This window comes from Phymastichus coffea, unplaced genomic scaffold, assembly GCF_024137745.1.
Source record: "Phymastichus coffea isolate CEN01 unplaced genomic scaffold, Cenicafe_Pcof_1.1 PCOF00008, whole genome shotgun sequence".
Classification (NCBI taxonomy): Eukaryota; Metazoa; Arthropoda; class Insecta; order Hymenoptera; family Eulophidae; genus Phymastichus; species Phymastichus coffea.
This window is the reverse complement of record NW_026706819.1, coordinates 4,780,380-4,795,748: the sequence shown is the minus strand read 5'-3', so window position 1 is coordinate 4,795,748 and position 15,369 is coordinate 4,780,380. Positions and strand designations below refer to the sequence as shown.

General features: G+C 43.8%; 1 protein-coding gene across 1 annotated transcript in view; it reads right to left on the bottom strand.

Moving 5' to 3' along the window:
• Positions 1-380: 380 nt before the first annotated feature.
• The window catches only part of LOC131669544 (DNA-directed RNA polymerase II subunit Rpb4-like), a 116,147-nt gene continuing 101,158 nt past the window's right edge, over positions 381-15,369 (bottom strand). Inside the window, exon 3 of the mRNA XM_058944509.1 lies at positions 381-709. Coding sequence (XP_058800492.1) covers positions 535-709 — 175 coding nt within the window. The 3' untranslated portion in view covers positions 381-534. The remainder of the gene's footprint in view (positions 710-15,369) is intronic.

The window sequence follows — 15,369 nt, the reverse complement described above, 5'->3', positions numbered from 1 at the left end:
AAAAAAGAATCAACTGGTCGAAGTTAAAGAAAAGACGATTAACAACCGCAGAAGAGAGTGCTGTAGATGTTGACAAAACAAAAAAGATGTTAACCTTACTGGAGAAAGAGAGAAAGTGAGAGAGAGAAAGAGAGAGAGAAAGAGAGAGAGAGAGAGAGAGAGAGAGAGACATGAAAAAAAATCGTGGTGGGCAACTAACGTTTGAATTTCACGTTCATTATTTATATATAGAATATAAGTTATCCTTTTCAAGTTTTTATCTTATTTTGAGTAAATATTAGTAAGATGATGTTAGTTTTTCAACATAAACTCTTTAAGCCTTAAATCACATGGTTTTTTTTTTCATGCAATCAAAAATTTTCAAGATCTTTAACCAAAAATTTAGTGTTTTATTAATTGTATTAATTTTATTCCTGCCTATATTACTTTTCTACATAAAAATTATTTTTAGGTAATTCAAATTATTAATACGCGGAAAACAAAAGAAAATATATCGAAATAATAATTTTTCATAAAATTATCATAATATCAAAGTTAATATTGTAGCGATCTCTTGGTTTGTATATCATCTAACATTGTTCTCAATTCCTCATCTTCCAAACGACCTTCCAAACTTGGTATTAAAGCTTTAGCTTCTTCTGGAGTTTCCGGGCAGAGATTAGCAAGTGAAGCTAACTCAAATTTATGTAATTTTTTTTGATTTAATAAGCTGAAAAAATTAAAATATTGTAAAATTATATAATAAAAAAATATAAATGAAAATTTTCATATGATTTATTATAAGTTATCACCTGAATTTGACAAAATTTATAATATAATTCTTTTATGATGGATCTATGATATGTAAAGCTCATATGATAGACATAATGAAGTATCATATAAGTCAATATCAATTTAATTAGTTAAAAACATGATAATATGAAAAATTATATGAAGAATCATATGAAGAATGTGATAAATCACACGAGCATCTTTAATCACATGAGGATTATATCCTTTGATTTATTGAAGATTCTAATGATGATACTCTTTAGTCATTATTTTACATAATGATTGAAGGTTATAATCATTATATGTTATAACTTACATAATGATTGATTATGCAAGTTTAAATAGATTGATTATGTATTAGTTAAATGACATAACCAATCATTATAGTTGATCATTTAATAGGAAAAACATGTAAATAATGAAATGAACAATCACTAGTTTTTACCAAATTTTATTAACTGTCATAGTCAAATAAATAAAGAAAACGTAAATATTGAGGCCTTCAATGGTTCGATCGGTAGAGCGATGGACTCGCACCCGGTAGGCCCGGGTTCGATTCCCAGTCCCTGCTGATTGATACAAGCACCTCCGAAAAAAGTTTCATTTGCTTTGTTCTCAAACACATTGTAAGCCTCCGTCACTGATTAGCACTGATGAAGCATAAATAGAGCGACGTTAAAAAAACAAAGAAAAACGTAAATATTATTTAATATTACTTACCTTTAGAAAAAAGACTACATAAATTTTTTAGCCGATTGAGAGTAATAATAATGATAACAATAATATAACCCTCAAGTTAATTTTAAAGTCGCTGTGGATTGCTTCCTCCAGACTTGGCGTTAACAAAGTTATTTATAGTAGGGTTGGAGCGGACGAATATTCACCTGAGGTATAAAGTTTTCACTGGACAACAGAATCACACGTGTATGCTAGGAGTATAGAAAGCGGTAAATAATAAGACTTTAATTATTAGAATGAAATATAATCAAATGGTGCTGATTCTATGGCGTGGTCCGCGTTCAGGTCCGTAAACATGAAGACTGTATACAGGAGACCAAGTAGTCTTATTTCCTCTGTGTAAACATTTTTCGGGCTGCCGCAGAGCTAATCAAGTACGTTATATATATTATATTGAGAGTTGTGCTCCTAGCGGGAGTTGTAGGTAGCACTATTGGGAATAGAGCCATCGATAACACTGCCAATAATGATATTTTCACTATACTCTATTAATTATTTCAATATATTGATACAGTTTATTGATACCGTATTTTAATAAAATTGCAAGTACAATATATTCATTATTATAAAAACTCATATATTTATAACAAGCTATATGACAAGTACCCTAGGGCATAAAATTTAAATATGACTTCAAATACACAAACACATGAAGTGGTCGATGGCTTTATAGGCTAAGGCGTTAGGCCAGCAGGATTAAAAGGTTGTGAATTAATCTCACTAATTACATTTTTTTGATAAATTTCTGTTTTTGCTTTTTTTAAATTTTTATTTTGTATATAACTAATATATAATGTAAATATATTTTGCCACATTTCAATGATTCTTTGATTAATATTGTTAATGAGGCTTCGCCCACAGTTTAGTGGCGTCAGGCAGAGTTGGCATTTCTATTTCGCGAAAGATGCACCGTTTATTAAGCATTGATTTATAAGTACTGCTTTCTAGTGTATATAATTATATATTTCAATTTTTGTTTGCGACATCAAGAATTTGTGCTCTGACAAATTTTAATAGTGAATCGTAAGCAGACATTAAAAGAAGACAAGTCGACAAACTTCATAAGCAATTTTATTCAAAGTACCAACAGTAAGTGTTCTTGAAATTTTAAAAAATACACCTGAATAACTTATTTAGAATGCAATATTTTATAAAACGCTCAAAGTATATTTAATGAATTTTCAAAAAAGGAATACGTTGGTGATCTTGGATTTGACCTTGAAGATCATTTTCAAGGTTATTTGGAGTTAAATTTTGTTTTTCTTAAGAGAATGTTCTATTTTTTAATACAGTTTCAGTAATGGAGTCAAAGTAACAGCTCGAGGTAGGGAGGTCAAATTGTTTGATTGACAGTTAACTACCTTTCCTTTTCTCAGAATTCGCCGTCTATCTTTATACTAATTAATTCTCCGTCGAAGTTGTGTTGATTTTCATTCAAAAATAGCAACATTTCTTCTCTCAACTTCTCTATATAAATTTATATACTTATCTACATTGAAGATTACGAGGTCTGTCCGGAAAGTATCGGACCTACGTTTATATCTTCGCGCCATAGTGTTCGAACGACCTCTACCGGACAGAAACGTGAACAGTAAGCCTCACGAATCTATTGGTTACATACTGACACCTGCCAGACGTATAGTTCATGCGCACCGTGTCTTTGTTTACAGTGCCTTTTTCGCGTTCGTCGGATTTTGATATTGTCAAAAATGACTGAAAAACAAGATCAACGAATTTGCATCAAATTTTGCTTTCAATTCGGAAAAACGAGTTCGGAAACTATTGAAATGATGCAAAAGGCCTTCGGAAGCGAGTGTATGAGCAAAACACGAATAAAAGAGTGGTATAAACGGTTCAAGGATGGTTGCACTTCTGTCGATAGTGATTCTCGTTCCGGCCGACCTTCGACGACAAAAACCGCAGATAATATTGAGCGGGTATTTATAGCGGGTATACAAGATCGTTGTATGACTGTGCGAGAACTAGAAGAAGACCTTGGGATACCAAAAGTTATCATTTCAGAAATGTTAACAGAAAATTTAGGAATGAAACGCGTGTGTGCGAAATTCATCCCAAAATTGCTCACAGCAGAGCAGAAGAACATTCGCTTAGAAATCGCTCTGGTCAATCTGGAAATGGTCAATAATGATGATAATGTGCTTAGAAAAGTTATTACAGGTGATGAATCATGGGTATATGGTTATGATCCTGAAACAAAACAACAATCTTCACAGTGGAAGCATTCTGAATCGCCAAGACCAAAAAAAGCACGTCAAAGTCGGAGCAATGTTAAGTCAATGTTGATTGTTTTTTTCGATTGTGAAGGTGTTGTACATCACGAATATGCACCAAAAGGTCAGACAATCAATAAAGAATACTACGTTCAAATTTTAAAACGTTTGCGTGATGCAGTAAGAAGAAAACGGCCGCACTTTTGGGAAAGTGGTGACTGGCTTCTCCATCACGATAATGCGCCAGCGCATTCATCCAACCTTGTGCAGCAGTTTTTGAGCAAACACAATATCGCATTGCTTCGACAACCTCCATACAGTCCCGACATAGCCCCTTGTGACTTTTGGCTGTTTCCAAAACTAAAAAAACCACTCAAAGGACACTAATTCGATGACAAAACAACGGTTGAAAACAATGCGACGAGTATACTTAAGGCTATCCCTAAAAGTGAGTTCCAGGACTGTTTTGAAAAGTGGAAACATCTATGGAATCGTGTTATTCAATCAAGTGGGGATTACTTTGAAGGATGTCACCCACCAGATGATAAAAAATAACGCTAGCACGAAAATATAAAGGTAGGCCCGATACTTTCCGGACAGACCTCGTATAATGTCTTCCGTTCATCAAAGAATGAGAAGAAAAAAATTTCAATGTGTTGTAACGGGGGGATTAATCTGCAAAAATGGGAAATTTATATAAGAGCAAACTCCCACGATGCAGAGCAAACCGCCGCTCCGTTAACACGTATGTTAGTACGTGTATTCGCCTTAACGTCAGCTGACTTAACTTGGTTGTCTTCGATCAAGCAGAGTTGAACTCACCTTAAGTCACGTGCTTTGTGACACACGATGAGTTTGAAGTGTGAGCGACTTTACTCCTTCTCCGCTTAATCCCCTAGACGTAATAGGATTAACACCTAAGCCTATCTCAATTTCTTAAACTATTAGGAAAATCGTATGACGAAATCGGCGAATAAGTTTAACAAAGTTTATTCATAAAAAAATCTATACAGTCTTTGTCGGGCCGAAAGACTGACGCACGCGAATAGGATTTACAATTAATTCACTTTCGATGATAAAGAGAGAGAGAGAGAGAAGATACGAAAATTGGCGCGATCTAACGCTCGGCGCGAATACAAAATTATCAACGCTAACGCGGCTGAGCAAAATAATAAATATATTTTGACACGCGATAATAAAGGGAGGTGCTCCTACCCTGCGGTGCAATTACGGTGATCAGCCGTAATTGTTGATGCCAATAAAATGTATCAACTGCCTCCGGAACTGTTATATCGGCTGCGCTGTCTCGTACCGCCTATCAGCTGCAAATATGCTGCTACCGTGATGCTGTAATCTGCCGATCACTTTGTTGCACTCGCGCGTGTAATTACTCTTGGTAAAACTATCACTAGGCGAGAAAAACTTTGCAAATAAAAATCCGGCGATATCCTCTCGTAACAACAGCTGAGGCGTAACTGCTAATTTGAAAGATCGCGCGCCCCCTCTCTCTCTCAAAACTTAGAACTAACGCGCGAAATTCAGAATCGCGAACGGTTCGATTAATTGAATCGACTACCGTTGCAGCCCCCTCCAAGTCCTGACTACCCGGACAGGACGAATACCCGCGATTCGCTGCCATCAGGAACCTGAAAGTAATAAAGAAGGAAAGGAAACAAAATAAACACTCCCTTCTTTATTTCGGCTAATTTATTTGCCCTCCAGGGCCTACATCATTGTTTGGCTACACCTGGAGCGCGATGTTTCGGGTAGCGCCAGTGTGTAGCCTTCTTCGGGCACCGCTGGGAGTTGGTCACCCCAGGCTCTCCACAGATGTAGCAGCCCCTCAGCTGCGACCGAGATTGAGCAGCCTCCCGTCCTCGTGATGGCTGCTCAGCAGCCAGAGGGGACTGCTGGGCACTGACTCCCTGTGAGGCGACGATAGTCACGCCTCCCACCGTGGCGGTCGCACGTCCATCCTTCGACCTGACCACGATGGTGGTATCAGGAGCCATGCGCCCGTCCACATGGACCGTGAGCGTCGGTCCAGCGTCAGTAGCTCCCGGGGCTCTCTTCTCTTAAGCCGGCGCCGGGAGCGCTGCGGAGGACTCTTGTTTGTTATCCACCCGCAGCAGGGCCTCTCCATAGGCCCTCTGACGCTGAGCCATCCCTGCCCACTCCCCGAGCAGCTCTTCTGCGCCCTGGCGGCTCAAAAAGCGTCTCAGGTGCTCCTGCACCTGAGACTGGAGTTCTTGAGCGAACCGCCAGGCACTCCCCACCTCGTTGATCCCCAGACGCACGTGTCTGAAGTCGAGGAGGAGAGTAGGCTGCTCAGGGATCCGGGGATGATTGCAGACCCAGTGCGAGGCCCCACAGGTTTCCCTGGGTCCTGGGCATTGGCTCGCACTGTCCGACGTAAGGGTTACGCCGGACTTGAGGGTCTGCACCCCCTGGTCCACTGTAGACTTGGGACGTTCGACACTGTCCTGGTCCTCGGTCTGTGTCGAAGCATCCCGAGAAGCCTTCTTCGGGGCGACCCACGACGAATCCCGGAGAACCTCTGCCACCGAGGCATTGCGCCGATCCCTTCGGGTGGTCCCTTCCAACTGGACCCTGGCGAAGCTCCGCAGATCTTCAATTAGCTGCGTCGCATCAGAGCCCAGTTGCAGATCCAACAACATCTGCGTGACCACCTCGAAGGTCTCCTCTTCGACGACGATTCTCCGGTCCATCTGAAACATCCAAAAAAACAACAAATTTCGGATGAATCTCCCTGCGCGAAGAAACAATCCTAATAATAGCCGCATCCCACCGAGTTATACGCTCCCTCGCGATTCTTTGTGAGAACGTCCTGGCCCTCGTCGGTTACCGCTCGGTTTTATCGGCCCAACCGTCCTTTGTACGACGGGCACGGTCCTTCGAGGCCTACCTCTCCCTCTATTCACCTTCACGGGAGAGTTGTTGCCCCTCGCTGGACCGGTGACCGTCTCTGGAACCTTTCGAGGTCGACCTCGACCTCTCTTAGTTGGGGCAGATACCGGTAACTCCGACGTCTCGGTGGGAACTTTATCTACGACCGTGGGGGCTGCTAACTGGACCCGCTCGCTATCTGATAAATCCCCTCCCGGATTTTCGCGCGCATTCGCGGAGTCGTTCGCATCCTCCGACGGCAATTCTTCTGGCGGCTTGCGAGGTTCGATGACCTCCTCGCTTTCCTCATCCTCACCCGGACCGTAATATGGTTTAAGGTCTTTGGCATGGAAGAGCTCAGACAGGATCTCCAGCTGATTGCCTAGCCTGTACGTGTTGGAACCACAAACCTCTTCAATCACTTACGGGCCGGCATATTTCGGCGCTAATTTAGTTGAAATACCGTGAGCAGCTGAAGATAGAATCCTGTTCCTCTTCCAAACCCAATCTCCGACCTTAAACTCGGGTTGCCGTCTCTTCCGGTCATAATAAGCCGCCTGACGCGCAGCTTCTTCCTTTGACTTGGAGTTAGCTCTCTCCCACAAATTAGGAAGCTTCTCCATATGTTCAGCCCAATCTTCCACAGCCTGACCCTCCGAACATTCAAGGGCCTGCTGATCTTGGGTTCTTCTGAACGTCAAAGGAGGTACCGGCTGACGCCCAAACATGAGCATCGCAGGACTATATCCGGTGGCGCTATGAGTTGCCGAGTTCAACGCGAAGTTGAACTCTGACAGGTGTTCATCCCAGCTCTTATGATCACGGCTTACGTAAGACGTGATCATGGTCTTGAGTGTCCTGTTTACTCGCTCTGTGGGATTCGCTTGGGGATGATACACGGGAGTCAAAGCGCGCTGGATGCCGTTCATCTGCAGGTATGAATCGACCTCCTGATTCTTAAATTCGGTTCCATTATCCGACAAGAATACCTCTGGCGCACCAAACCTAGTGACGATCCTCTCGTGTAATTCCCTTGCGATTGTCTTCCCATTGGCCTTGCGTATCGCAACACACTCTACCCAGCGAGTAAACAAGTCTATAAAGACTAAGATATACTCAAAACCTCGAGAGCTTTTGGGAAATGGACCAGTGATATCACCGGCCACCACCTGCCAGGGTCGTGATACTTGTCTACGACCCATCAGCCCGCAAGGTGCTCTTTGTTCCACCTTGCACTGCTGACATACCGGGCAACTCTTTACGTACTCCCTGACCTGATCATACATTTTAGGCCAGTAGTACAAGCGCCTAGCCCTGGAGAACGTACGCTCTCGTCCATGATGTCCTGCTGTAGGAGCATCATGGACTTCCTGGAGCACCTGGTACCTTTTCTCCCTAGGTACCGCAAGCTTCCACGCTTCATCGTTGTCGATGGACCCTTCACCATCCTCATCAGGCTGATAATGATATAGTCTCCCTCCCACCACCTTCCAAGTGGGGTAAGAGTGGAGATCCTGGCATACTTCCTGGTATTGTTGCAAATACCAGGCGTCAGTGGTCTCCGGCCGACTATTTATAGCACTCACTTCAATCCCCTCCTCCTCATAGGCCCTAGACAATGCGTCTGGCACCACATTCAGATCTCCCTTCGATATTCAAAATCCAAGACATTGCCTTGCAATACGAGCGCCAACCGCGCTAATCTTCCAGTGGGGTTTCTCATATTGTGGAGCCATTTCAGGCAACTATGATCGGTGACGACCCTGAAGTGATGCCCTTCAATATACGGCCGGAACTTTCCAATGGCCCATACTACTGCCAAGCACTCTTTCTCGGAGACCGTATAATTTCTCTCAGCACTGTTGAGTGATCGGCTGGCGTATTCTATTACGCGCTCCACTCCATCGACATCCTGTGCGAGAACTGCCCCGATCCCACTGTCACTAGCATCAGTTTGCAGTACAAACTGACCGTTCGGATCGGGTGATTGCAATATTGGGGCGGAAGTCATCGCCTCCTGCAATCTCGTGAAAGCTCGCTCTTGCTCCTCCTCCCAAGAGAAACGTACATTCTTCTTTGTCAGGCGGTTTATAGGTTCAGCGATCATGGCAAAGTCGGGTATAAAACGTCTATACCACGAGGTCATTCCCATGAATCGCTTCACCTGTTTGACAGTCCGGGGTGTTGGATATTCTAATATCGGGCGTATCTTCTCGGGATCTGGTCTTACTCCGTCCTGGTTGACAAGACCCCCCAAGTACCTGACTTCCGTCTTACAGAAGTGACTTTTCTCTTTGTTGATGGTTAGGCCCGCACCTAGAATTCTTTTTAATACCCTTTCTAGGTGCCGCTTATGCTCCTCAAAGGACGACGAAACCACAATTACGTCGTCAAGGTAAGCAAAAGCGAATGGATCCATATCCGGGCCTATTACCTTGTCCATCAACCTCTGGAAGGTCGCTCCCGCGTATGACAGTCCGAAGGGCATTCTCTTAAATTGAAAGTGCCCTAATCCAGGAACTGTAAACGCCGATATTGGACGCGATTCTTCCTTTAAGGGAATTTGATGGTACGCACTGCTCAAGTCCAACGTAGATATGAACTTGGCATCCCTTATTCGTCTTAGGATGTCGTTCATATATGGTAAAGGATAGGCATCAGGTTTGGTAATTGCATTTACCTTTTGATAGTTCACACAAAACCTATATTTTCCATCTGCCTTCTTTACCATTACTACTGGACTTGACCATCCGCTGGTCGCTGGTTCGATAACATCCTTTTCCAGCATATCTTTGACCAGCGTGTGCATTTGCTCTCGCACTCTGTCTGAGACTGGGTAGTACTTCTGTTTGATGGGTCGAGCATTACCAACATCTATTTCATGCTCAACCCCCACGGCACAACCTAAAGCCTGACCCCCGTCAGGAATCAATCTTCTGACGAGGTCTTCAATTTCTTCAAGCTGTGACTCCGTGGCTTCCCATAGTCCTACCGGTGCGAGAAATGCCGTACCATCAATTCCAGCCACTTCCATTGGTACTTTCACTTGGGCGTCCTTAAGCCATAATTCATCCTCATCGGGATCCAAAACTGCGCGGAACTCTCTTATAAAGTTCGCGCCTACATAGCAGTCATCTGTGAGCAGCGGCGTAATGGCGACTCTGATTGCCTTCGTGATTCCCCCTACTTTAAAAGGGAACATCACGTGACCAATTATAGGGCACGGGCGTCCATCAGCAAGCCTTGCATCGCCCGCCCTGGTCACATTCAATCCGAGTCCCATCTCCGATGCCAATCTCAGCCCTAATTGACCCATGACCGTGGATGAGGCGCCGGTATCATAGAGTGCTCTAATTTTAAAGTCACCTATGTCTACCCGCAACCACCACCTGGTCTCATCCTCTGGGTCATATCCACGAGTCCCATCTCTGCCTCCTTTCATCGTGCCTTTCAGCGGCTTTTTTCCTTCCGCGGCCGCGACAACGGTGGACTGGCTCCTACTCGTGGATCCCTTCGGCAGAGGAGCTTTTTGTGTGGAGAGGCCTTCCCTGGAATCTTCCCCCTCCTCCACCACCTGTATATGGCCATCTGGTCCTTCCAGAATGACCACTGCTCTATTCTGCCGAGGGCTGGCATCGGGTTCAATTGCCTTCCGCTCTAATACACTGCTATGTCCTGGGCTCTCTTGATGCCCTCCCAGGACTTGTTTGGATCCCTGGGTCGCCGACAACTTGCTGTTTCCCATCGGCGACCCGCAGCGAGAGGTCGAATTTACTAGAGGCGCGAAGATGACCTCTTCTCTTCGCTCTCCTTGTCGTTTCCCTTGTTGCAATCTGGGCAGAACTTGCGACTAAAACCCAGTTTGCCACAAGCGGAACACTGGAGAGGCTTAGTAAAGTCTATCTTCCGCCTCTGACCTTCTCGCCGTTCGCCAGGAGACCTGGAAGAAGGAGAATTTTTCCTTCCTCCACGCCATCGGCTCTTACGCTGTTCTGGAGGGCTGGCTTGCTTGTCAGCGGCCAACTTGCGCAATATCCGCTCGATGCCCTCCAGGCGTTCTTCCATCTTCTTATCAGAAGTAGGAGCTTGCGTAGCCGATACCGATGCTTGTTCGGTAGGCCTCCTGACGGGGTTCTCCACGCCCAGTCCGCGCTGCGGATCTGCCTCCTTCTTCGCACGCCCCTTCCCTTCGCTGGCCATTGCAGCGGTTTGGGATTTACTACCAGCCGTTCTTTTGCTCGGCTGGTAGGCGTGCTGAGGGAAGATCGTCGAGTTGGGGTCAGCGAATACACGTGGACGGCGACCATAAGATAAGGTGTTCTGTACCTTGGTCGCCCTCCTGTTGAATTCGCGTATCGACGTCATCTCGCTCCGACGCAGCTGTATTTGGATGGTTGGCAGGAGGTTTGCATGGAGTAGGTCTAATAACCTCTCCAAGGGCATGGGTGGTTCTAGTCTATTGACCAGAGCCACCAGGTTGGACACGTAGTCTCGCACTAGTTCGTCCTCACCCTGGAATCGGTTCTGGGCTTCCTGCAACAGCCTTTGTTGCTGTTGCGTACTTGTGCCAAACCAATCCCGGGCGTCCGCGACGAACTCGTCATAACTGAGCCACTGGTACTTGTTGTTATCGTACCAGGTCCTCGCGTTACCTTCGAGGATCTCTGATACGGAACAAAGCACTTCGTCGTCAGTTAGTCCTGCACCTACGCGCAGATCCTCCAACCTTGACAGAAACGTATCTACGCTCTGTGCCCTACTGCCCGCAAACCTCAATTTCCATCCGCGGACAATTTTCCCAACATCTCGGGTTGTGGAGAGCCCTGAGAATATCTGATGTCCGGTGCCAGATGATCCGCTTCGACTCCTCTGTCGAACGGGTGCGGATCTCCCATAGACTGCAGAATCCTCTTCACCTCCTCTTCGTTGGAGGACTTCCGGTGTGGAGACGTCCCTTCTCCTAGGTGTTGGTCTCGGGGGAGCCGGTGTACTCCCCGGAATCCCAGAGTCGTAGTGACAGGTGTATGTGTCCTGAAAGTCCACATTACGTCCGGAGCGCGGTTGAACCGAGTCACGCTGAGAAGGACGGTTAGCACTGGCCATATCATGCATTGCGTCTTCCAGCTCTCGAATTCGTATGCGCATGTCCTGCGCCTCGCGCTCCGCACACACCTGTAATCCCTGTAGAGTCTGAAGGGTTTCTAGGATTCGACCTACCAACTTTTTATTATGGTCTATTCCCTCCTTCAGATACTCTATCTCTCGGAAGGCTTCACTCAAGGATAATTCTTCCTGAGGTTCCTTCCGAGTGCAGGATTCCTACGCCCTGGGGTCCGGATTGCTCCGTCTCCTCTCCTCCTTCTCCTGCTCTTGCGTACTAAGGGCCTTCTGGATGAGTTCATCCTCTTCTTGGCGGCTGGCTTCACCCTCAGAGTCTTCATCCGGGCAGGTGAATGTCCTTGACATGTCAGTCAATGATATTCCCCCCCTATTGATGATCCTGAGGGGATGATCGCTGTTATCATCCGTGGTGGAGTTTTCCAACTCGTCACAGACTATGTCGAGCCACGCTTGTCGGGATCGCCTCCTGCGCCCCGCTACCTCTTTGCTGTGCGTGGTCTCTTGGAAATCTGTGGCGGTGTACTCACCCAGCAACCATCTCCCAAGCCTAGCCGCCTGTTGGATGACACTTCCATCCTTGCGCAGCTCCAAATCCGCTAAATAATGTTCGCGCTGTGCGGAGGTCAGCTCTAATGCCCAATTGTCGATTTGAGCTGACAACAGAGCCATCTTGCCTCCGCACGGGTGTAGGATGCGGTTGAGGTTTAAGATTTCGGCCTAATCGACCACTACCGCCTCCTATCACCCAAGGTATGAGCGGGGTGTACACTATTTAGTGTCACTACTTTTAATGCCTCCTTTTATAAGGCCTTTTAAAAGGAGATTATGAGCGCGTGCAGTCTCCGCAAACTTTCTATAAATATTATAAAATTATCCTACCTAAGGTCGGAGCCTGCTGTTTGCTTGCCCCGCCTGGCTAATGTTTGGACTGCACGCTTGGGTCGCGCTCTCTGCTTTATCGTTGATCAGGTGTTACCAACCCCCCTTTATACACCAAACTATGGTTGAAATGGGTTAACACCTGATTCTCCCGTACGATCTGAAATCACTTCGACCTATCAATAATTATCGCTTTCGGCCCTTTTTACAATAATCTTAACAATTTTTAACCAAAGGTTCGAAGTGGTTTCGTTTTTTCCCCAGCAGAGGGCGTACCGCTCACGATCTCGCTCTACCACCCGCTCAAACCTTCCTAAGCGCTCGCGCAATCGTCTCTCTCTCTCGTGCGTCGATTACCTTCGACGCACAATCCTATTCGCACGACACGGGTCTTAATACTAGTTGGGCGCCATGTAACGGGGGGATTAATCTGCAAAAATGGGAAATTTATATAAGAGCAAACTCCCACGATGCAGAGCAAACCGCCGCTCCGTTAACACGTATGTTAGTACGTGTATTCGCCTTAACGTCAGCTGACTTAACTTGGTTGTCTTCGATCAAGCAGAGTTGAACTCACCTTAAGTCATGTGCTTTGTGACACACGATGAGTTTGAAGTGTGAGCGACTTTACTCCTTCTCCGCTTAATCCCCTAGACGTAATAGGATTAACACCTAAGCCTATCTCAATTTCTTAAACTATTAGGAAAATCGTATGACGAAATCGGCGAATAAGTTTAACAAAGTTTATTCATAAAAAAATCTATACAGTCTTTGCCGGGCCGAAAGACTGACGCACGCGAATAGGATTTACAATTAATTCACTTTCGATGATAAAGAGAGAGAGAGAGAAGATACGAAAATTGGCGCGATCTAACGCTCGGCGCGAATACAAAATTATCAACGCTAACGCGGCTGAGCAAAATAATAAATATATTTTGACACGCGATAATAAAGGGAGGTGCTCCTACCCTGCGGTGCAATTACGGTGATCAGCCGTAATTGTTGATGCCAATAAAATGTATCAACTGCCTCCGGAACTGTTATATCGGCTGCGCTGTCTCGTACCGCCTATCAGCTGCAAATATGCTGCTACCGTGATGCTGTAATCTGCCGATCACTTTGTTGCACTCGCGCGTGTAATTACTCTTGGTAAAACTATCACTAGGCGAGAAAAACTTTGCAAATAAAAATCCGGCGATATCCTCTCGTAACAACAGCTGAGGCGTAACTGCTAATTTGAAAGATCGCGCGCCCCCTCTCTCTCTCAAAACTTAGAACTAACGCGCGAAATTCAGAATCGCGAACGGTTCGATTAATTGAATCGACTACCGTTGCAGTGTAAATAATTATTTTCGTTATAAATGTTTATATCATTATCTGTATTCTATCATTGGTAAAATGTTCAATGTCCAGAGCCCACAGCGAAAACTTCAAGGTCATTTGAACGTCGAATTGAGATTTTTTAATGGGATTCCGTCTGTTTGACCTCGGAAAGAAAAAGAGCAAATTATTCGATGTTGGGATAATTCTTTACTTTATCCAATTCAATCTTTGATCAGCCGTTATATTGAAATGGCAGAGAAGTGTTAGAATGCTATGTAGTAGAGTTTACTGACATTAAAATATATATTCGATTAGGAGACTTTCATTCAAGTGTGTCCTGTGATGCAATAGGATATATAATGGATGAAAGTAGTTAGAAGGAATTATTTGCAATGACTCTTGCAATGAGCTCAACTAACAGCACTCTGAGTGGAAGTTTTTATTTCAGAGCAGTAGGAGTTCATGTTTTATGCCAAGTAGCTCTTTTTAAGTTAATATGTGAAAGTATTAACATTGAAGGTGGAGAAACTTGCTAAATAATTTTTTAAATGACATTGGCGATCGAAGTATAAATAAAATTTTGCAGCAATCAGAATTTGAAGTAATAAAATCCAAATTTTATTACTAAATTTTTAGATCATTTAGATCCTTTGTCAACGTTATTTCCTACTTTGAAACTGTGCGTGCAATATTTTCATTTTATCTCATTGATAAAAGAATTTATTGAGGCAAAGATGACATGAAATTGGAAGATGCATATTGAAATAATAAAAAAAAAATGTTACCACTTTTTCATACCAGTGGATACTTTTTATTTGCAAAATCGGTACATTTATATTTGTAAGACATAGTACATCTTGACATCGATATTCATTTTGAAATTAATAAATTTATCAAGGAAGGTTAGCAGCAGTTATTTACTACACTGAATATCTCTTTCAATACATACACTAGTGATACGCAATCGACAACAGTCGATGAAGGTGCAGATAAGTTTTATAACTGGTTGCAAATTCATAATTCCTTTAAAGAAGATAAAGATATTGCATCTTTATGAACTGGTATAAAAGGCAATGATAAAATGAATTGTCAAAATACTGTTCAAGTTGGTTTTGTGTCTTATAAAAATATGGTTGTCAATAATATGAAAGATGAATTTTCTCTTAAAAACAAAGTAATTAGTTTTAAAAAAATTGATACATTTTTCTTTAGTAATCAACCACAATTAAAACTCAGAAAATTTGTTATTTTACAGCCCTTATTATTAACTAAACCTAACGAGAATGATTTGAGAGAATGTTTCAAATATGAACTTGTTTCCAGTATCTATTTTTGACGAATAAGGCATGAGAAAAAGCTATTCTTCATGATTTCTTTGAACCTCTACAAACATTACCTG